The sequence below is a fragment of the Panthera pardus genome, unplaced genomic scaffold (genome assembly GCF_024362965.1).
Source record: "Panthera pardus isolate Hobbes unplaced genomic scaffold, ASM2436296v1 HiC_scaffold_1, whole genome shotgun sequence".
In the NCBI taxonomy this organism is placed as follows: domain Eukaryota; kingdom Metazoa; phylum Chordata; class Mammalia; order Carnivora; family Felidae; genus Panthera; species Panthera pardus.
The window spans coordinates 4,300,393-4,325,141 of NW_026526654.1; the positions used below are offsets into that span (position 1 = coordinate 4,300,393).

Consider the following 24,749-nt stretch of genomic DNA (forward strand, 5'->3'; position numbering starts at 1 on the left):
CATTCAGAATAAATATATGTACAGGTATATACATGTATTTAGTGTCATTTTAATACTTGTTTTGTTGTCTCACCTGGATGTTTTCTCTTATTCTTTTTGTTTGTCAATTTTTGTCTTCCTTCCCACTGAAACAGTCCCCTTTAATATTGCGCACAGGGCTGGTTTAGCGGACATAAAGGTTTAGCTCCTTTAGTTTTTGTTTCTCTTGGAAAGTCTTTATCGGCTTCTGTTCTATATGATAACCTTGTTGTATAGAGTATACTAGGTGATGATTTTCCCCTTCAGGACATTGAATATATCATGGCTTACCAAGTTTCTGTCGAGAGATGTGCAGCCAACCTTGTGGTTCTTCCCTTGTAATGTAGGCAATTCTTTTCTTTCTTGCTCATTGGATGTTTGTTCTTTGTCAGAATATTTTACACATTTAACTACAATATTTTGGGTTTAGGTCTGCTTTGGTGGATTTCTGTGGGAGTTTTCTGTGCCTCCTGGATTTGGATGGCTGTTTCACTCCCCAGATTTGGGAAGTGTTAGCCTATTATTTATGCAAACTACCCTTATGTTCCCTTTTATGTCTCTTCTTCTGCAACTCTGATGATACAAATTTAAGTTTCATAGATACACTGAGTTTCCTAAGTCTATTTTCAGGCTTCCCTGAAGACTTCTTTTATTTTTTCAAGCAGAGCAGGAATCTTATGATGGCTGCTTTAAATTGTCCATCTGGTATAGTACTTTTCTTGGTTTTACATAAACCTCTGGCTTTTATCTTATATTCTTTCATTTCGGAGGGTTCCTCAGTCCTGGCATTGTCTATACATCTTTCTGTCTTCTTATTGGTGTTAGGAAAGCCTGTTTCATTTCCTGCTCCTTAGAGTAGTTGCGTTATGAAGAAGTAGTTGCTTCTTTTGAGAAGCACTCTCAGAGGAGCATTGAAGGTCCCCCTTTGTGCCTCCAGTGTTGGTGTGTTTCAGATCCTCATCTTCATGCTGTCTGTGTCTAAGTTGTTTGCCTGACTTTCAGCCAGGAGCATTGCAGTGCCTGCTGGCCTCTATCCCAGCCAGGCACACTGACCTTTAAACCTCCAGACTTTAAGCCCTGTTCATCAAAAAGCCTCAAGGAAATCAACCCCTCTGCTTGTCCCAGCCAATGGCTTTTAAGAAGTGTCCATCTCATTCATTCCACTGTGTACTCCTAGAACTTTTTGTGTTTCTCTGCAACCAAGATTGTCTCCCCTCCATAGCACTTAGGAAACATGTGGCCCCAAACCACATCTCTGCATTTCCTACTATCCTTGATGTGTCCTCTTTCCTCCCTCAAGGATGAGCTTGTTCTATCAGTACTCAAGATTATTTCTTGGGTATTCAGAATGATTTGACAGTTTTCTAGTGTGTTTGAGGAAGGAGAAAAACCTAGGGTCCTCCTACTATGCAACCACCTCAACTCTGAAGCAGTTGACCTTGACAAGGAAGGAAAGGTCCGTTATCAGCTTCTTGGATTTATAGCATAATATTTCATAGTATAATATTCTTGTATTGTATAAATAGGGTAATAGTATAATCTGTCATAGTATAACATAAAGCTATGGCAAGGAAATGGTACTTTTACTGGGACTAAAGTAGACAGATAGATCAATACAAGAGAAATGAAACTGCAAAAACAGTTCCACATTTGTACAGTCAACAAATCAATGACAAAGGAAGCAAGAAAATGCAATGGGAAAAATGCCCCTTCATTAAATGATGTTGAGAACACTAGACACAGATATTTACAAAATATTGATATTTGACCACTTTCCCACCATATGCTACAGTAAACTCATAATGGGTGAAAACATAAATCTAAGATATAAAGCATAAAACCTTTAAATAAAACCTAAGAAGTAAGTTCTTTGGCAACCTCCTGAGCAATATTTACTTGAAACCGGTTCCTCAGACAAGGATAGCAAAAACAATAACAAATTATTCGGACTATCTCAAAACAAAGGCTTTTTTCTTTCCCCCAAGCAAAGAACACCATTAAAAGAATGAAAACCTAGTGACAGGGAATAGAAAATTGCAATCATAAATGTGTTAAGGGACTAACATCTAAAAAATGTAATCAAATCATTCAATTCAATATCAAACCTCAAACAGCCCAATTTAAAATGTAGAAAATCTATGATTAGATTTTTCAAAAAAAAATAAATAAATAAACATTCATATGGCCCACAGTCCCATGAAAATATTTTAACCTGTAGAAGTTTTAGTTTGACTCTGTAACTTATTTGTGTTTTTTCTTCTTAAAGGTAAACTCCAGGAAAAATATGGTAAGTCATTTATTACCTCCTTACATTTATCAGATTTATCACAGTATCTAGAGCTCAGGGGTTTTTCTTTTTTAAGCATAGATTTCCAAGGAAAACAGTCAGTAAAAATAGAAGGAAATAAATACCAATTAGGAATCTGGGATTGTGTATTCCCTTCCCCTTTGTCTTCATTAGCTTGTTCAAGTGTCCATGACCTCTGTTGGGTCATTGTGCTTATAAACTCTTGAGGTTTGCCAATATATCTTTGATTCTACAGAGAGGACACGCTGGTTAATACCTGGGCAAAGTAGAAAAGCAAGGTCTGCAGTAAACCCACCAGGAATCCTGAACAAGCACATGGCACTACATTTCAATGCAGAGCACGGCCTGGTCCACCATCCAAATGTCTACTAAAGTTAGCTATTCTCACTTTTTGTTGGTTAGATTGCAGTGTACCTTTTACTTGCTAATCTGCTTTCATTGGAATTGAGAAAAGGGAGCTTGTGTCAAATGCACCTGTAGAACCTTTTTTCTCTTCTGCATTTTCAAAACATCCTCATGTATTGAGGATTCTTTCTAGCCTCCTGACCCCCTCACATTTTAAAATCTTTTCTCATGTGCTGCAGATGAGTTTCCAAGGTATGAATTGGTGTTTGTATTACCGTCAGTGTATGCCCCCTTTAAAGTGTCAGGGAAAAAGTACGTCTCTCTATGCAAAGAATTCTTCTTGGCATGAGCGATGAAGACTGATTCACTGTTTCAGGTTATTCCTGACTCTGGATATATTCCACACCCAAAGGCTCATGGATCCTGTCCCAGTCTCTTGAAGCACAGATCCCATGTGTAATCTGGATGAGCTTTTTTGGGGGAATATCCCGTCATGAGCTCCACACAATCAACAGGTGGAGGGGCATGGACTGACTTATTTCTTATACACAAGACCTGCTTCTTTTTCCCTCTTCTCTAGCTCTTATTTTCACCTATTGCTAAATATCATACCAAGTCAGACAAGAAAGACTTGAGTAAAATCTGTTTCTTTAGAAATTCTTCCATACATGCTTTATTGAATGCATTATTATTTAGTTTGGTTTTACACAGAACTCTTATTTAAACAGAAAGGAGAGTAGTTTTTGTTTCTATTTAGAGGCAAACATCATAGAAAAATATACTTGATCAACTAAAATTTAGCAAACGATTTCCATATCATAAACATTTTGTTCAACTGGTCTACTTCTATAAGATTAGCTATCAGTTGAAACTATGTTGTATTTGGTAACACTATAAATTATAGGCTGTGAAACCAATTGTCATTTAAACAAAGTCACACTGTGGCATCTTTGTTGAAATATTTCACCTGTGTTTAAATATTTGTTTTTAAGGTCCCAGGAAAGTATCCAGATATTCCTTTATGATGTTTTCTACTATGACTTCTATAATGCATGTCCATATCTGAATTTTGAACTTCTCCTGGGTTTCTGCTAATTCTTGACTTCTTTGTTATTAAATAGTTATTAATGATAACTTGTACATTGTATGGTAAGATGCCAACCAAAATATCACAGTCTAGTTTTGGTTCATTGAAAGTCTTTACATTTTTTTCTGCATTATATGTCAAATTGTTAAATATGATTTGCATAAGCTTTGATATTCTGTATCCATATTTTATGTTTTTGTTTTGATTTTTTTTTTTTACCTTTTGACCTTGTTACTTAAGAGAGCGTTAGTTTATTTGTTTTATTATTTTTTTTTAATTTTTTTAACGTTTATTTATTTTTGACACAGAGAGAGACAGAGCATGAACGGGGGAGGGTCAGAAAGAGACGGAGACACAGAATCCGAAGCAGGCTCCAGGCTCTGAGCGGTCAGCACAGAGCCCGATGCGGGGCTCGAACTCATGGACCACGAGATCATGACCTGAGCTGAAGTCGGACGCTTAACCGACTGAGCCACCCAGGCGCCCCAATTTTTTTAATATTCATTTAACTTCATTTGAGAGAAATCATAAGAGAGAAGGGGAGGGGCAGAGAAAGAGGGATAGAACGGATCTCAAGCAGGCTCTGTGCTGTGAGTGCAGAGCTATGGGAACTCTAACTCACAGACTGTGAGATCATGTCCTGAGCTGAAGTCAAGAGTCGGATGCTCAAGTGACTGAGCTGCCAAGGTGCCCTAGGCGCATGCTTCTTAGTGATTTTATCCCTGTGTCTTTGTACTTGTTTTTCTCTATTCCTGAAATACTTTATTTCTGTGCTCATGTCACAATTAACTCTGCTTTCCCTGTGGGAACTTGGTGAACGATCACGACCACAGAGAGGGATCTGAGTACTTTATGGAATCCCACAGCCATGAGATCTCTCATTACTGCTTTACATGGTGCTTTGTGCATGTGACAGGTCAGAGGTCTGTGTCCTCCTTTACTGAGGGAGCCTGATCCGTGCAGAGCTAAGGGCGGCCAGTCCACAAATATCTGTTGAGTGGAAGAAATGATTTTTATTCATATTTTTGTCATTTTCTGTTTGTTTTCCTCCTTGTTTATCTATATTATATAAGAAAAGAGACCAAGAGTTCTATTGCTATCCTGTTCGATGGCTTAAAGATCACATAATACCTAACTTGTACAGAATCACTTAGGTGAAAATTAATCTCTTACATTGACTTCTTCTCATATTTTTCTGAACCTCATGTCTTTGGACATACACCTCTGGACCAGGTGAAGCAAACTGAAGAATCCTGTCCTGGAGCTGCCAGAAATGGGCTTGCCCAGGAGACTTCCAGTTAGGCTCTATGTGACATCAAGACAACCATGTGGAGGGTGGATTTCTTATCCCATGCAAGGATATAAATGGGGTGGGAGTTGGGAGGGAGGACCTTGACAAACATAGCAAATCCCCCCCCCCATAAAAAAGAGTCAGTATGTGAGCATCTAAGCACACAGATGACCCTAATGTGAGACCAGTTTTTCTCCTTCACTTCCATTAACCCACATTCTGTTCTACACTCAGTTTTCTTTCATGGGGGAACCACAAGCTTCATGGGAAATAAGAGGCAGTAGCAGACCTGAGGCAGAAGTGGCAAGGGACATTTCATAGCCTGGAGAGTTTAGTATTCAAAATATACACGGGAAAAATAATTCTGCAACGTTTATTTTAAAGGATAATGGTGAGATTTAATGAGGTTTGTCCCTTGCATGGACTTAATGATTTCCAAGTTATTCTACAAACCAGTTGTAAAGGCACATAGAACTGTGTGTATTATAGTCAGATTTGGTCGAATGTTTGATAAATATCTATTGTGAAATTGTACTTATTTCAATGAATGAGGTACTGTCCAGGAAACATACTATATTATTGCTTACTTAAGACACTTCTCGGGGCGCCTGGGTGGCTCAAGTCTCTTGGGCATCTGACATTGACTCAGGTCCTGATCACAGGGTTTGTGAGTGGGAGCCCTGATTCAGGCTCTGTGCTGACAGGTTGGAGCCTGTAGCCTGCTTCAGATTCTGTGTCCCTCTCACTCTGCCCTTTCCTCGCTTGCACTCTCTCCTCTGCCTCTCTCTCTCCAAAATAAATAAACATTTTTTTTTAATAACATAACTTCTCAAAACAGGCCTAGGGAAATCATTTGCTGAGTCCTTGAAATACCAAAAAAAAGTTACTGTTTTGTGTTTGAGGGTAAAATCCATGAGCATTCCATTTCACCCTATGTGTGCTGCCATGTAGAGTTTATTCTGGAGGACAAATCAGCATAAGTTCAGATTAATTTAAGATACAGTTGGGAGGTTTCCACGACTGATGACTAAACAGCCTATGGTTAGGACATTTTAAGGTGTGTATCAGGAAACCACCTACCTATTGCTAAAACTCCAAAACATATGTATTGAATTTTTTTGGTTGTTCACATTAAGGATTCATTACTTGAGCTGAGTATGGTAAAGATACCACCTTCTCAATGCAAGGTCGGTAAAACATACTGTCATTCTGAGAAAATCCTCCGTTATCAGTAGTTTTTTTTTTCCTTTTCATTTTCTACTTATCAGTTTCCAGATATTATAAATGATCTTGTGCTAAAATAAGGTACTCAAGGACAGTTTCAGACTACCTCCTTATCTTGGAAATAATGGGTAAAATTTGTGGGTATTTGCACCTATTTTCCCTAATTTTTGGACCTCACCCAAAAGAGACCTTTTGTAACATTCTGTTTTATGTCTATATAAACACATATAAAAGTCCGATAGCTTTTTAGATTGTGTTATTTATTATTATTATTAATATTCAGTAAATAAAGTGCTCTTTCTATGTCAGAGAAATATACTGGACCGTCAGCTTTCTGGGTCTCAGTTTTCAAATGAGAACCAAGTTCCAGGACAGATTTTCCATTGATAGTGATAGGAGGACACTTTCTAACATGCTTTTGTTTTGTTTGTTTCTTTATATAGGAAAAATAGAAGAAGAGAACCGTAAGTCCTATTTAGTTTTCAACATTCCACCCTTGATGTTCTTTCATTTTAATAAAACAACAAAATACAGACATTGCATTTATGACCCAAACGCGTTTAGAAGCAGGTAATATATCCTTCTGCTATTTTTTAAAACGTAACCTAAGTATTCATAAGACAAGGAATGATGTAGGCCTAAATGGAGAAGAACGCGATGCATCATGTGGTGAGTTCAGGGCTGGGACTCAGGTGTTAAATCTGCCCCATTCAGTGAGGGCAGTCATCTTTTCTGCATATACTAATTAGCTACCTATTTCATACTCAGTTCTTAAGAAACACGGAGGAAAAAAGACTCTCTTTTGCTATGGAACTTGCTACCTTACGACAGATGCAAATTCCACATTCAAATAATAAAGGTAAAACAAATATGGAATATGTTATAGAAAAGGGTTCATGATGCTATGAACACATAAAATAGAGTGGACTTATTCATGGGATTGTGGATTTGCTGAAAAGCAGCAATGAAGATGAGGCAAGTGGTATTTCTTTAATATGAAATTTATTATCAGATTGGTTTCCATACAACACCCAGTGTTCATCCCAACAAGTACCCTCCTCAATGCCCATCACCCACTTTCACCGCCCTCCTACCCCCCATCAACCCTCAGTTTATCCTCAGTTTTTAACAGCCTCTTATGGCTTGCCTTCCTCCCTTTCTAACTTTTTTCCCCTTCCCCTCCCCCCCCCATAGTCTTCTGTTAAGTTTCTCAGAACCACATAAGAGTGAAAACATATGGTATCTTTTTCTCTGTATGACTTATTTCACTTAGCCTAACAGTATCCAGTTCCATCCACACTGCTACAAAAGGCCATATTTCATTCTTTCTCATTGCCAAGTAGTATTCCATTGTACATATAAACCACAACTTCTTTATCCATTCATCAGTTAATGGACATTTAGGCTCTTTCCATAATTTGGCTATTGTTGAAAGTGATGCTATAAACATGGGGGTAGAAGTGCCCCTATGCATCAGCACCCCTGTGTCCCTTGGATAAATTCCTAGGAATGCTATTGCTGGGTATAGGGTAGATCTACTTTTAATGTTTTGAGGAACCTCCACACTGTTTTCCAGAGCGGTTGTACCAGTTTGCATTTCCACCAACAGTGCAAGAGGGTTCCCGTTTCTCCACATCCTCTCCAGCATCTATAGTCTCCTGATTTGTTCATTTAGGCCACTCTGACAGGCATGAGGTGATATCTCACTGTAGTTTTGATTTGTATTTAAATGATGATTACTGACTTTGAGCATCTTTTCATGTGTCTGATGGCCACCTAGATGTCTTCTTTAGAAAAGTGTCTAATCATGTCTTCTGCCTATTTTCTCACTGGATTATTTGCTTCTCAGGTGTGGAATTTGGTGAGTTTTTTATAGATTTTAGATACTAGCCCTTTATCCTATAAGTCATTTGCAAATATCTTTTTCCCACTCCGTAGGTTGCCCTTTGTGGTTTTGATTTGTATTTCCCTGATGAGGAGTGACATTGAGCATCTTTTCATGTGCCTGTTGGCCATCTGGATGTCTTTTGTAGAGAAGTGTCTATTAGCATCTTCTCCCCATTTCTTCACTGGATTATTTGTTTTTCGGGTGTGGAGTATGGTGAGTTCTTTATAGATATTGGATACTAGCCCTTTGTCCGATATGTCATTTGGAAATATCTTTTCCCGTTCCGTTGGTTGCCTTTTAGTTTTGCTGATTGCCTCCTTTGCAGTGCAGAAGGTATTCATCTTCCTGAGGTCCCAATAGTCATTTTTGCTTTTAATTCCCTTGCCTTTGGAGATGTGTCAAGTAAGAAATTGTTGAGGCTGAGGTCGGAGAAGTTTTTTCCTGCTTTCTCCTCTAGGGGTTTGATGGTTTCCTGCTGCACATTCAGGTCCTTCCTCCATTTTCAATTTATTATTGTGAATAGTGTAAGAAAGTGTTCAGTTTCATCCTTCTGTATGTTGCTGTCCAGTTTTCCCAACACCATTTGTTAAAGAGACTGCCTTTCTTTAATTGGATATTCTTTCCTGCTTTGTCAAAGATTAGTTGGCCATACTTCTGTGGGTCCAGTTCTGGAGTCTCTAATCTATTCCATTGGTGTATATGTCTGTTATTGTGCCAATACCATGCTGTCTTGATGATTACAGCTTTGTATTAGAGGCTAAAGTCTGGGATTGTGATGCCTCCCACTTTGGTCTGCTTCTTAAATATTACTTAGGTTATTCCAGGTCTCTTGTGGTTCCCTACAAATTTTAGGATTCCTTGTTCTAGCTTAGAGAACAATGTTGTTGTAATTTTCATTGGGATTGCATTGAATGTGTAGATTGATTTGGGTAGTATCGACATTTTAACAATATGTATCCTTCCAAACCATGAACACGGAATGTGTTTCCATTTCTTTGTATATTCTTCAATTTCCTTCAAGAGCTTTCTACAGTTTTCAGCATACAGATCTTTCACATTTTTTGGTGAGGTTTATTCCTAGGTATTTTACGATTCTTGTAATTTTTAATGGGATAAGTTTCATTCTTTGTCTTTCCATTACTTCATTTTTAATGTATAATAATGCAACTGATTTCTGTACATTGATTTTTTATCCTGCAACTTTGCTGAATTAATGTATCAGTTCTAGCAGGCTTTTGGTGGAGTCTATTAGGTTTTCCATGTCATCTGCACAAAGTGAAAGCTTGACTTCATCTTTGCCTTTTTTTATGACTTTGATTCCTTTTGTTGTCTGATTGCTGATGCTAGAACTTCCAACACCATATTAATCAACAGTGGTGAGAGTAGATATCCCTGGCGTGTTCCTGATCTCAGGGAGGAAGCTCTCAGTTTTCCCCCATTGAGGATGTTATTAGCTCTGGGTTTTTTGTAAATGCCTTTTATGATGTTTAAGTATGTTCCTTCTATCCAACTTTCTCGAGGGTTTTTATTAAGAAAGGATGCTGAATTTTGTCAAATGCTTTTTCTGCATTGATTGACAGGATCATATGGTTCTTTTCTTTTCATTTATTAATGTGATGTATCACATTGATTGATTTGAGAATGTTGAACCAGCCCTACAGTCCAAGAATGAATCCCACTTGGTCATGGTGAATAATATTTTTTATATGCTGTTGAATTTGGTTTGCTAGTATCTTGTTGAGAATTTTTGCATGCATACTCAATAGGAATTTTGGCCTCTAGTTCTCTTTTATTGCTGGGTCTCAGTCTGTTTTGGGGATCAAAGTAATGCTGGCTTCATAGAATGAGTCTGGAATTTTTCCTTCTCTTTCTATGTTTTTGAAAATCTTGAGAAGGTTAGGTATTATCTCTACTTTAAATGTCTTGTAGAATTCCCCAGGGAAGACTTCTGGCCCTGGACTCTTATTTGTTGGGAGATTTTTGATAACTGATTCAATTTATTTGCTGGTTATGGGTCTTTTCCAGTTTTCTAGTTCGTCCTGTTTGAGTTTTGGAAGTGTGTGGGTGGGTAGGAGTTTGTTTCTTCCAGCTTGTCCAGTTTGTTGGCATATAGTTTTTTTGTAGTATTCCCTGATAATTGCTTGTATTTCTGAGGGATTGGTTATAATAATTCAATTTTAATTAATGATTTTATCTATTTGGGTCTTCTCCCTTTTCTTTTTGAGATGTGTGGCTAGAGGTTTATCAATTGTTCATTTTTCAGAAAATAAACTCTTGGTTTCATTGATCTACTACAGTTTTTTTTTTTAGATTCTATATAGTTTATTTCTGCCCTGATTTTTATTTCTCTTCTTCTTCTGGGTTTGGGTGTCTTTGCTGTTCTGCTTCTATTTCCTTTAGGTCTGCTGTTAGATTTTGTATTTGGGATTTTTCTAGTTTCTTGAGGAAGGCCTGGATTGCAATGTGTTTTCCTATCAGGACTGCCTTTGCTGTATCCCAAAAACTGTTGGATTGTTGTATTTTCATTTTAATTTGTTTCCATACATTTTTAATTTCTTCTCTAATTGCCTGGTTGACACATTCATTCTTTAGTAGGGTGTTCTTTAACCACCATGATTTTAGAGGTTTTCCAGGCTTTTTCCTGTAGTTGATTTCAAGTTTCGTAGCATTGTGGCCTGAAAGTGTGCATGGTATGTTCTCAATTCTTTTATACTTATTAAGGTCTGTTTTGTGTCCCAGTATGTGATCTATCTTGGAAAATGTTCCATGTGCACCGGAGAAGAAAGTATATATTGTCACTTTGGGATGCAGAGTTCTAAATATATCTGTCAAGTCCATCTGACCCAATGTATCATTCAGGGCCCTTGTTTCTCTATTGATCCTGGTTTAGATGATCGATTCATTGTTGTAAGTGGGGTATTAAAGACCCTGCAGTTACCACATTCTTATCATTAAAGTTGCTTATGTTTGTGATTAATTGTTTTATATATTTGGGGGGTCCTGTATTCGGCGCATAGACATTTATGATTGTTAGCTCTTCCTGATGGATAGACTCTGTAATAATTATATAATGACCTTCTTCCTTTCTTGTTACAACCTTTAATTTAAAGTCTAGTTTGTCTGATATAATTATGGCTACTCCAGCTTTCTTTTGACTTCCAGTGGCATGATAAATAGTTCTCCATCACCCACTTTCAATCTGAAAGTGTTCCCAGGTCTGAAATGAGTCTCTTATAGACAGCAAATAGATGAGTCTCGTTTTTTATCCATTCTGATACCTTATGACTTTTGACTGGAGCATTCATTCCATTTACATTAAGTGTTATTATTCAGTGTTAAAGATATGGGTTTGGAGTCATTGTGATGTCTGTAGGTTTCATGCTTGCAGTGATGTCTCTGGTACCGTGTGGTGCTTACAACATTTCACTCACAGAGTCCCCCTTAGAATCTCTTGTAAGGCTGGTTTAGTGTGATGAACTCTTTCAGTTTTTGTTTGTTTGGGAAAACCTTTATCTCTCCTATTCTGAATGCCAGCCTTGTTGAATAAAGGATTCTGGGCTGCATTTTTTTTTGTTTCTACTCATCACATTGTAGAATTCCTGCCATTCCTTTCTGACCTGCCAAGTTTCAGTAGCTAGGTCTGCTACTACCCTTATGTGTCTACCTTTGCATGTTTGGGCCCATTTATCTCTAGCTGCTTTCAGAATTCTCTCTTTATCCTTCTATTTTGCCAGCTTTACTATGATGTGTCATGCAGAAGATCGATTCAAGTTATGTCTGAAGGGAGTTCTCTGTGCCTCTTGGATTTCAATGCCTGTTCCCTTCCCCAGATCAGGGAAATTCTCAGCTATGATTAGTTCAAATACACCTTCAGTCCCTTTCTCTCTCTCTTCTTTTTCTGGAATGCCTATGATACAGATGTTGTTCCCTTTGATTCTTTCACTTAGTTCTCTAATCCTCCCCTCATACTCCTGGATTTTTTTTTTTAATCTGTCTTTTTCTCAGCTTCTTGTTTTTCCATAATTTTATCTTCTAGTTCACCTATTCTCTCCTCTGCCTCTTCAATCCAGGCTGTGGTTGCCTCCTCATGACTGTTTCTTAGTCCCTTGATCTGTAGTAATAGATTCTCTGCAGTCCTGCATGCCTTTTTCAAGCCCAGCAATTAATTTTATGACTATTATTCTAAATTCTTTGTCTGTTATATTGCTTAAATCATCTTTGATCAATACGTTAGCTGTTACTAATTCCTTGAGTTTCTTTTCAGGAAAATTCTTCTGTTTCATCATATTGGGGTCCCTGTGGTAGCTCTAAACTACAGGGAACTCCCCTGTGCTGTTCTAAGAAACTTGTGTTGGTGGGTGGGGCCACAGCAAGACCTGATGTCTGCCCACAGACCACCACTGGGGCCACAGTCAGACTGGTGTGTAGTTTATCTTCCCCTCTCCTAGGGCCAGGACTCACTGTGAAGTGATGTGGTCCCTGTCTGGGGTGCTTGCACAGTGCCAGGCATGTGGTGCTGCTTCCATGGGATCTGGCCAAGGGCATATTAGATGGTGGATCTGCAGGTGCCCAGGGGTGAGAGGGGTCGGCTTAGGTAGATTTGCCTTAGGTGGTCCCCTGCGGGAGGGGCCCTGCAGCACAGGGAGGGAGGCAGGCCTGTTGGTTGGAGCGATGGATCCACAGAAGCACAGCTTTGGGCATTTGCAAGGTGCAAGCAAGGTCAGGGATGGGAACAAGTTCCCTTTGGAATTTCGCCTGGGGGATGGGAGAGGGAAATGGCGCTTGCCAACACCTTTGTTCCCCCGCTGAGCTCTGTCCTTCTGGAGTTCAACAACTCTCCCTCCCAGCATCCTCTCGACCTCCCTACTCTCTAAGAGCAGAGCTATTGACTTTTCACATTCCAGATGTTAAGAACTCATGGAGTCTGGCCCCTCTGATTTTGCAAGCCAGACTTTGGGGGCTCTGCCTTGCATGATGGGCTGCCCCTCCACCACCTGTATCCCTCCCACCAGTCCATGTAGCATGCACCATCTCTCTGCCTTTCCTACTCTCTTCAGTGGGCCTCTCGTCTAAGCCTGGCTCTGGAGTGTCCATTCTGCTAGTGTTCTGGCAGTGTTCTGGGTTATTTAGGCAGATGTGGGTGGAATCTTAGCGATCAGCAGGAAAAGATGAGCCTAGTGTCCTCCTATGTTGCCATCTTCCGAAGATGTCCCTAGATCTTCAAGGCTAGAGGTATTTAAGAGGACTTGTATATATTTCAAAGGGAGGAATAGTGTGTGCAAAGCACAAAGCACAACATGCATTAAACTCTGGGTGGGGGGGATGAGCCCAGGATACTATTAGAGGACACACTATTATCCAGGTGACTCTGGTTCAGACAACCCATACAAGGCTATATGTAGGCAATGGCTGGGAAATACAGTGTCATTTTCCTTTCTAAGAATTATGAATGCTGTCCAGGAAACATAATTTTGAACATTATCCAAGAAAATTAGCAAAACATAGAAATGTTAAACAATAAAATGGTGCAGTGACAATATTTTCTTTTCAAAAATGTTATTCTTTTTTTTAATTAACATTTATTTATTTTTGAGAGACAGAGAGAGACAGAGTTTGAGCATGGGTTGGAGGCAGAGAGAGGCATAGAATCCAAACCAGACTCTAGGCTCTGAGCTGTCAGCACAGAGCCCAACTTGGGACTCAAATGCACGAACCGCAAGGTCATGATCTGAGCTAAAGTTGGATGCTTAACTGACTGAGCCACACAGGCACCACCCAAAATGTTATTTTTTGTTATTTACTTGGTAAGTAAAGTTTCTCTGTGAGGATAAAAATGTACATATGTTAAAAACAAAAGAAATGTAAACATATTTTAAATCAATCTCTCACTACATCCCATTCTTTCAGAAAGGATAAAACTCCTGGGAGAAGAAGGTGAGTAATGAAAATGACCACCTCCAACCCTGACTCATGCACTTTCCTTTTGATCACACATCTCTTTGCTGTTTTATTCACTGTTAAATCTTGGATTCAAATCTATACTAATTTATTTATTTATTTATTATTTATATTTAGGATTGAAGTTTCTTCGACTGTATGCAGGTAACTAAAGACTAGTATTTGGATATTGATTCTTACTTTTAGCAAGCACACTGTGTCTCTGGAGCCTTAACACACTCACCAACTCACACAAAACATACAAACTCATCCCTGTTTTTTTTTTTTTTCTATAAAATTTCTATTTTGTCATGCTTATTCTTGGGTAGTTCATAGCTACAACTCCTTACATATAGCAAATGGTGTTGCTCTCTGAGGTACAGTGATGGAGGGAAACAGAATATTAAAGCCCAAAATGATACTACCAAACATGCTGTTTGGAACCAGAAGTTGGGGGGGGGGTTATCAGATAGGTGACAGGGAATGGGGTAAGGCCAAGCTGTCACTTAACTATGTTAGAATGGAAGCTAGTAACACAATGACACTAATTGCCTGTGGACCACAATCAGCTGTCTTTCATGTAATTTGTTAAATGGAAAACTCCTACTTACCTAGGGTATCTTTTGACTTCTAACAAATTGTCAAACTTATGAACTTTATTGAATATTAGGAACAATAGCATTTTCATTACATTTTACATATTTGTATTATTTCAAATAAAATATTTTTATTTCATTTCCACACGTACACTGTGAAGAAGAAAAGTCAGATATTTATACACTATTCCACAAAGAAATGTATAAGTATTCTTAAGAGATTTCTCCAGTTTATATAACTAATTGACATGATCTTCACATTAATTAGACAACTTTAGAAGTACATTTACCAATTGGAAAAAGTACAGTCTAGATATCCAATGCTGCTTTGTAAAAATGTCCATTAACAATTGAGTTGCAATGTCTTTAAATGCACATAATACTATATTTACAGTGCTAATATGAGTCTTTAGTGATTTTTATATTATATGAATACTGGTAGAACTTTATTTGTGGTTATAGTAAATAAGTAAAATTTATTTTTGCCTACTACTATGGCAATTCTTTCATAGCAAAAGTACTTTTAGCCTGTATTAACAGAATACAGGGTAATTGGGTAAATATCTGGATCATTTTACCTCCGACTTGTGTGCTTATATGCTTTTACCATTTTACAAATTATTTTTAGATTCATGTATCTGAAAGCTTGTACTCATGTGAAGGTACTTTTAGGAAAAGTAATTCATTAAATCTGCTTAAATTCCAAAGAATGATTTAGGGAAAATTTTAAATTGTCAAAGCATTTAGATTTCAAGCAAAAATATATAATTGTTTCTCATGAGTTTATTAACTGAAAAAGACAGACCTGGGTGTGAATCCAAACATTGATCGATATTAGTAACCATAGTTGGACAAACTTCTCTAAATCTTTGTTGTCTCAACTACAAAATGAAAAAAAAAATTCTATAGCTCATTGATGTGTTATGAAAATTATTTATAAATGTGCTTCAAAGAGCCTGAGGCACATAATAAGTGTTTGGTGAAACACTGGTCATATTCATAAATTATTTGACTAGACTATATCTGCATTTTTATATACTTATTTTTTTCCCATTCTGCATAAATCCTCATTTGAAAATGAGCTAAAATTTTTAACTTGAAAGTTAACTGTGTGATTTGATAAATGGAGGTGATATAAAGAGCATGAGTTGAGGGAATGTAGCAGCTACATTTGAAGAAATTAGAGAAAAATCCTAGATAGAGGAAGGACCCTTCTATATTGTGTTAATTATTCTTGATTATTATTGACTATAGCCAAGACTGACAACATGTTCTTCCATAGAAAATGTTACCCTGGATCAAGACACAGCTCACCCAAATCTCCAAATTACTGAAGACAAGAGAAGGGTGAAAGGAGTCGATATCTCTTGGGAACTACCCAGAAAAAGGAATCCATTCGATAAGCTATTCTGGGTTTTAGGTCAGCAACTTTTTTTCAAAGGTAGACACTACTGGGAAGTGAGTGTGAAAAATAAATTAAACTGGACTCTAGGCATTTGTAAAGCTTCTGTCTGCGGACAGGGAAAAGTCATGCTGTCCCCAAAGACCGGATTCTGGACACTATGCTTTAATAGAAGCAATGGCTACCAAGCTCTTGAAAATCCACAGATAACACTTGACCTTAAGGAATCTCCTGAGATTATTGGTATCTTTCTTGATTATGAGGCTGGGAGAGTCTCCTTTTATAATGTTACAAACCTGTCTCATATCTACACCTATAAAAACTGCTTCAGTGACCCCCTGAGACCATATTTCTGTCCTGGCCCCAAAGACCAAGGTGAAAATGAACATTCTCTGACCATCCTGCCATTAGATAATATTAAAAAACCCAGAAGATGTTCTATTTGACTGAGGAAAAACAATATAATATATATATAATTTTAGAATTCACATGGTGTTCTTCCTTCAAATAAATCTAAAAAAATACTTTGATGTTATAAATTACACTTCTAAAAAATTTTATTTTTCTTTTTTTTTTAATTTTTTAACATTTATTTATTTTTGAGACAGAGAGAGAGAGAGACAGCCAAGAAGCAGCAGAGAGAGAGAGGGAGACACAAAATCTGAAACAGGCTCCAGGCTCTGATCTGTCAGCACAGAACCCGACATGGGGTTCAAACCCATGAACCATGAGATCATGACCTGAGCCAAAGTCCGGCCCTTAACTGACTGAGCCACCCAGACACCCCAATATACTTTTTATAATTTCAATCCCCTATATGCCTATTTGTTAATGGACAATAATTACTTGATTTGAATTATATGCTGTAGAATTTACTAGATGACATTTCAAATCTACAGAACATAAATACAATACCCAAATGAAGTACATACTTGTGTAAGTGGTGAAGGAAAGTCAATTTTCAGTTGATCCCTGATGAGTATGATTTCATCTTCATTCATAGTTTGAGATGTAAGAAGATATGGTCTCTACTCTATCATCAGGAAATTCGCTGGAACTCATACTCTATTAATTTTGCCCAAACCTAAAGGACCATGATGGCTTTGAAAAAGTGAGTTTTAACCTGTACTATGTATGGTACACTCCAAAAAATATCTTCAAGTGGATATGTATTTCAGTCACTAATTTCTTAACCATTTTATCTTCATGTTGTTTTGAAGTTTCAATGACCATAATCTCTAAATTAATTTAATATTACAGTATTACAGTTTCTTTGACTCATCTACTCAATAAGTGCTTATTAGGTTCTCTCTCTCTCTCTCTCTCTCTCTCTATATATATATATATGTTCTATATATCCATTATCTACAACACTGCAGATTGTCTACCTGTAACTATAACTATGTTATCTGTTACTGACAATAAACAGGAAAACACTGACAAACAGTTATTAATTTCAAAATGTTGTGTAGTAAATCAAGGTATCCAGATATAGAATGATGGTGAGTGGATTCACCTTAATCTCATCATCAGGAAAACTTTCACTGGGAAAGTGATGCATAAAAGAGGAAATTTTGCACATGCAAAGCTGGAAATTATTCAATTCAAACAATAGGCAAAATACAGAAAGAATGGGCCTGGGTGAGAAGGTAGAAGAAGATATATGGAGCTCAGATGAAGTTGGGACAGAATAGTTTTAAATTAGGCTGCAGAAGTAAGTAGCTGAAGCAACATGACCAGGCTGAGCTGAAATTGATTTTCTTTCTACTTCTAAGAGATTATTTGGGTTTATTATAATAAAATATTTAATATATAAGTAAAGAAATGTTAAAATGAAATATTTGAGCAAAAACAAAATAAGAGAACTGTTCCAAATGAATACCAAATCTATAATCATAGAGTATTTTAAAGGAGGTGGCCTAAATTTGGTTACATGAATGTAACTGCTCATGGCTTGGAACATTTATGGAGTCAAGAGAGAATGTGAAGATTTTAAGAACAATGTGTGGTTGTATTTTTAATTTCTGTCCCCTCAAAATATGGTTTTCTAACCCTCAATTAAGCACATGGAAAAAAAATTAACAGATTAGTCTGTCTCATGAAATTTAAAGAACACAGTGGACCTATATTTACCTTCTACCTGGGATACTGAGAGCGAGAGAAGGTCCAGGAGCTATTCTATAGCAAGATGGAGGAGTTCTGTGTTGTTTGACATGTACACTGACCATACGTGGGTGAGAGTCTCATGTTTCCTAAAGTCTAGAATATGGTCCATGCATCCTCAGGGATGCTGCCTGCAAAAGTGAATACATATCAGTGGAAATTAGATTATGTATCACAGGATGCTTGGTGCCTGAGGTGGGAATATTGAAAAGCTAGGGGTGCCTGGGTGGCTCAGTGGGTTGAGTGTCTGACTTCAGCTCAGTTCATGATCTCACAGTTAATGAGTTTGAGCCCCGTGTCGGGTTCTGTTCTGACAGCTCAAAGACTGAAGCCTGCTTCAGATTCTGTGTCTCCCTCTCTGTCTCTCCCCTGCTCCTGCTTTGTCTCTCTCTGTCTCAAAAATAAAGATAAATGGGGCGCCTGGGTGGCTCAGTCGGTTAAGCGGCCGACTTCGGCTCAGGTCATGATCTCACGGCCTGTGAGTTCGAGCCCTGTGTCGGGCTCTGTGCTGACAGCTCAGAGCCTGAAGCCTGTTTTGGATTCTGTGTCTCCCTCTCTCTGACCCTCCCCCGTTCATGCTCTGTCTCTCTCTGTCTCAAAAATAAATAATCATTAAAAAAAATTTAAAAAAAATAAATAAAGATAAACATAAAAAAAGAAAAAGAAAAAGAGAAGCCAAAAAAAAAGGCCTATTTCACTTTCCTCAAGTTAACAGCAGGAAAAAGTTTCTCAGATATTTGGTGTGTTTTGAAGAATTAAGGAGGGAAAAATGAGCTTGAAATGCCTGTAAATGTAACTCATTACAACAATGATCAAGAAAAACTTTCTCACTCTTGTTATAAACTAATAATAATAGTAATAGTAATAATAATGTGTACCTCTTTTCAAGAATAAATAACTAAAAGTGTTCTCACTTATGATAACTCACTCAAACCCTCCACAGTTCCCCCACAATGTGTATTTTCCCTTAATGCAGTGAGTGATATACCCAACTCACTCAATTACAGGTGTTTTCCTGGTAACCTTTAGCTAGAGGGCATTGATAAATGCTAAAGGGAAAAGACATCTATCATATGGATGCACCTTTCCACCAACATTAAACTGTCCTATAGAATAATATCTAGAAAATGGAAAATTCAGGGCAAAGGGGAAATTCATGACAAAAATAATTCACCAAAAATAACTACTCCATTACAGAAGACATGATATAATTTCATTGTGCTGAAAGGCCAGATATTCTGCTTTAATTAAAAATAAGAAAATGAGGAAGGAGTAAATGACAGAGTTGTAGGTCGACTCCTCTAAGCCTGCCTAGTCCTTCAAACACAGCTAGACAAATAGCAAATCATTCTGGACATCCAATAAATCAATATGAAGACTGAGAGAACAAGCCTTCACATCTGCAGGTAAAAGATGACCACCTCTTGGAAAGTAAGAGCTGCAGAAAGTTGATATGGGGAGAAAAGAAATGTGAGTGCTCCAAAAGGGAGGTATCCTTGATTATAGAGAGAGGAGTGAGGTAGTAAGCAAGAGAGAGAGAAAAACAGTGAACAAGCAGGTAGGGGATTGCTAAGGGAAATCTCTTCCCATAATCCTTTGACTGGGAAAAGGAGAGGGGCTGACAATTGCAAGGTATAATAAGCAGCAGAACACAAAGTCTGCAGTTTTAGAAGTGCATGCCATTGCCCAGGGTCATGCCTGGTGGGCTTTGCTGTGTTCCTGTAGGGAAGAAGATTAGAGACCTGGGACTGGGCAGTATGGTTTGAGATCACTTGAGAGAAACAGTTCCTCTTTTTGGAGGGCATTTTGGAGTGGTGTCACAGCCTCTCTTGGCCAAAAGAACTGATGGTGCCAATGTGTTACCTTGTTCATTAGAATAGAGACAGAGACAACAGCTGAGAACAACAAACTTGGTGTTGGATTTTTGCTTGCCATAAACTCTGAACCATTGTGCAGTTGTGCAAGTGCTATTCTGGGACAAACCAGCAAATTGCAAAAACACAATGAGACCCTCCATCAGAGCAGTGCAAGTTCATGCTGGGTGGGTCCATAAAATTTGGTTTTGAAACCCAGCCACATGCCTGAAATGTGACAGAGAAGTACTGACAGACAGCTCAGACACAGACAAGGTGAAAGCAGGGATCTTACAGACTCTGGGGATACAAGACTGGTGATGACTATTCTGTGAGGACTTCCTGAAGAGTAGTAGTTGCAAATTACCCACTCCAGGGAGAATAAAGTGGGGAGCTGACCCGCCCCCACACCCACCTCCCCCAACTCCCCCCACCCCCCCACCCCCGCTCATCAGACTGACCAACTTCAGTGAGCAACACTACATCCCAAAGTGGAGACCACAGCTGTTTACACCAAGCTCCTCTCTGCCCCCTGCAGGTGCATCTCCAGTAGAGCACATACACCTGAAATTCAGTGCACCAAGACCCTCCTCAAAAGTCCAGCACAAACCCCTCACACCAAGTCTACTGATCAAAGAATGCTCCAAAACTTCAGTGTAGGGGCAATAGGATATAGCTTCTACTTATTTTATTTTATTTTATTTTATTTTATTTTATTTTATTTTATTTATTTATTTTGTTTTGTTTTATTCCATTCCATTCCATTCCATTCCATCCTATTCCATTCGATGTTATTCTATTCTATTCTATTCTATTCTATTCTATTCTATTCTATTCTATTCCATTCCATTCCATTCTATAATATTCTATTCTATTTTAGTCTAGTTTCTTTTAAAAAGTAGACGAAGACACATAGTTAAAACTTGCCACACAATGGATAGTGGCCAAACACTCTTCCCCTGCAGGCAAGGAGAAACTCTTCAGAACACTGATTGAGGGTGTGGCAAAACAAAACAAAACAGCGGAGTACATATAGAAGCCCCTTTCTTTTATGGACCTCTTCTTAATGTAGCCTTACTCTCAGGACCAGGACTGACAGGCTTCCCTAACAATCACACAGACACACACACACACACACACACACACACACACACACAAAGAAAACAAAACAAACAACAACAACAAAAAACAATGATCTAGACAAAATGAAAGGACGGAAGAATTCACCTCAAAAGAAGCAACAGGAAGAAGTGATGGTCAGTGACTTAATAAATACAGATGTAAGCATGATGTCTGAAACAGAATTTAAAAAAATGTAAGAAAATGAGCTGTGCTTAAAAAACAGTAGAAAACACTACATAATCCCTTACAGCAGAGATAAAAGAACTAAAAACTGGTGAACCTGAAATTAAAAATGTTATAACTGAAATGTAAACCTTACTGGATGGCATGACAGCACGAATGGTTGAAGCAGAAAAATAAATCAATGATATAGAAGATAAAATTATGGAGAATAATGAAGCTGAAAAGAAAGGAAGAATGGTATTGTATCAAAAGTTAAATTAGCAAACTCAGTGATTACTTAAAGTGTAATAAAATTTCTGTGATGGTAGTCTTAGAAGAAGAAGAGAAAAAAAATGGGGCAGGTTTGTTCCACTACCAGCATGGTTTTTATTTTTTTTCAAATATCTGTTTATTTTTGAGAAAAACAGAGCATGAGTGAAAAAGAGGCAGAGAGAGGGAGACACAAAATCCAAAGCAGTCTCCAGGCTCTGAGCCAGCAGCACAGGACCTGATGTGGGGCTCAAACTCATGAATAGTGATATCATGACCTGAGCTGAACTCGGATGCCTAACCAACTAAGCCATCCAGGTGCCCCAACTATTTGTGTCTTTTGTGGTTCCATACAAATTTTATAATTGTTTGATCTAGGTTTGCCAATAATTGTGGTGTTGTTTTGATTGGTGTTGCATTATATGTGTAGATTGCTTTGGGTAATGTAGACATTTTAACAATAATTATTCTTGCAATCCATGAGCATGGAATGCTTTTCTTTCTTCTTTCTTTCTTTCTTTCTTCTCCTTTCTTTCTTTTTTTTCCTCTTCAATTTCTTTCATAAGCTTTCTATAGTTTTCTGAGTCTAATTATTTCACTTCTTTAGTTACGTTTATTCCTAGTATCTTATGGTTTTTGGAGAAATTGTATGTGGAAATGATTCTTTGACAGGTATTTTCCTCAATGTGGGAATAAAGTGAAAATTGCCAAAAGAAGCCTAAAATAAGGTGCAAGAATAAAGATGAGGAATTTGTTGGGTGGAAATTCTGATATCATCAGTGTTAAATCCTCTGGTTGCCCAATCACTTTGCTTCTATGGCAAAATGAGAACTCTGGAAAGCAGCTCTAGTGTCTTGTTCTGGATTCATGAACTGTGAGACAGCTGAAGATCTTTGGCAATACTGATAACAGAAGGGTTATCAGAGCAAATTATAAGTTGTGTTTTCTGGGATAAATTACCTGGGTGTTTCTTTCAGAAATATTCTGGAGGTCATTTTTCATCTCTTCTTACATCCAAATAACACAAAAGCTCTAATTGCAGCTGAGAGCCACAAAGGAAAGAAAATCAGTGCTTGAGCATCAGTCACTGAGGCTGATTCCTGATGTTGAAGCCTGGAGGTCATTTTCCTTAGGAATATACGAACAAACACTTATCTTGGAAGTTAAGAATTTTAAGGACAACTGAAGCTGTTGGGGAGATGAGTGGATGAGCAAAACTGATGGGCTGGAGCAAATATACATTTTGAACTTCGAAATACAGCCTGAGAAAGATGCCACAAGTGAAGAAAGGAAAAAAAAATAATGAGAGGAAATCTAAAAAGCTTTCAAGGATTGAGGGTCATTAAGAGAACTGAGGAAGAAGGGAAGTGTCAGGTGGTTATCCTGTGGAGAGATGTGCGAGAGGTGCTGCCACCCCTTTAAAGTCTGGGTGGTTCATTATGGCCATCTTCCCAAGAAGTCAGCTAAGGGACAGTAAATCTGTCATTTCCAGATGGAAAAGATACATAGTTCTATTAGTCTCTGATTGGAGGGTCCCTCTATCCTTCTGTGGTCCCACCATAACTCCATTCCCATAGAGGCAACTATACTGAAAAGGGGGAGAACACAAATATTTTGAGACTTTGGGCAATGGGTTATAGACATATCTCCATCTGGTTTTTACCCTAAACAGAAAATGCAGCTCTTTGGTGTATAGCACAAAATGCAGCCCACACTAAGGATTGCTCATTGTGATTCCTGGTAATGGCTTCTATGAGGATATATAATGCTCACTACATGACTGGTCTCAAGGAGGACAAAGTGCTGGCTCTCATTTCCTCTACCTTAGCAAGATCGGCAGACACCCAGGGACCAAGGGACGGGTGCAAAGCATCAGGTGAAATAGAACACATTTTAATAAATGATGATCAGAGAAGTAGGTATTCACATGGAAAATTTTTCAATGACTTCTTACTTCATATCACAAACAAATGTCAATTTTAAGTGTATTTTAGTCTTACATATAAAAAATATACAGAATTTACCAAATAACGTAAGTCACTATTGTTATACTCTTAGGGAATATTTAAAATAAGACACAAAATCTACTGACACTAAAATAAATGGATGATTTTTACTATATTAAAATATGTCAATATGGGTCACTTGGCTGGCTCAGTGGGTTAAGGTTCTGACTTTGGCTCAGGTAATGATCTCATGGTTTGTGAATTCAAGTCCCACGTCATGCTCTGTGCTAACAACTCAGAGCCTGAGCCTGTTTTGGATTCTGTATCTCCCTCTCTCTCTGCCCCTACCCCGCACATACTCTCTCTCTCTCCTTCAAAAATAAACAAACATTTTTAAAAAATTTTTAAAAAGTAAGCCAATTATATTAATGAAAAAAAAAAAAAAACATAAAGAGGATGAAAGAAGCCTGAAAATGAGAAAGAGTATTTTCAACCTGTATGAAGAAAAATATGTTAAAGAAAGCAAAAAAAAAAGCTCCTCAAGAAAGAGTTAATCCAGATATCTAATAAATAAATTAACATATATTCAACCTTTTGTCCATAGGAAAATGCATATTAAAACCAGTTAGATTTCTTCCTATAACCAACATGTTTCCATATACTAAACATTCAGAGAATAACACATATTTGTGAGGGAAATAAACAAAAGAAAATTATATAATGTCCTCATGTGAATATATTTTTTATACTAATTTTGGAAAATGTTTTGGCATTATCCAACTGAGGAAGCACTCTATGACCCAACAATTAAACTTTTAAATGCAAAACGTAAGTAATTGCATTTTTAAAGGCGATGAGAAACAAGTATATAGATGTCTATAAAATATTGTTTAAAGTATCCCTAAGTGATAAAAATTCTAGTGTCCATCAAAATATGGATGGATTGAATAAATTTGCATATACTTATAAAGTGTAAAATTTAGGAATGTGGTGCTAGATGGTGGAGCAGCATGGATGCTCTTAGCTTGTCTCTGTCCCTAAAGACATAACTAGATCAGCACACCTCAGAAATTGTTCTGAGGCTTTTGCACGCCTTGAAAATTGATCTGAGGATTGACACAACAATCTGCAACACTT

The 24,749-nt window shown here is 37.7% G+C and overlaps 1 protein-coding gene across 3 annotated transcripts in view; it reads left to right on the forward strand.

The window, feature by feature from the left end:
- Positions 1-16,547, forward strand: part of LOC109259552 (butyrophilin subfamily 1 member A1-like) — a 100,982-nt gene extending 84,435 nt beyond the window's left edge. For all 3 annotated transcript variants that reach the window (XM_053905836.1, XM_053905925.1, XM_053905887.1), the window contains 3 exons: positions 14,069-14,095; positions 14,237-14,263; positions 15,977-16,547. In XM_053905836.1, the coding sequence (XP_053761811.1) occupies positions 14,069-14,095; positions 14,237-14,263; positions 15,977-16,542 (620 nt within the window). In that variant the 3' untranslated portion in view covers positions 16,543-16,547. The remainder of the gene's footprint in view (positions 1-14,068; positions 14,096-14,236; positions 14,264-15,976) is intronic.
- Positions 16,548-24,749: the final 8,202 nt, after the last annotated feature.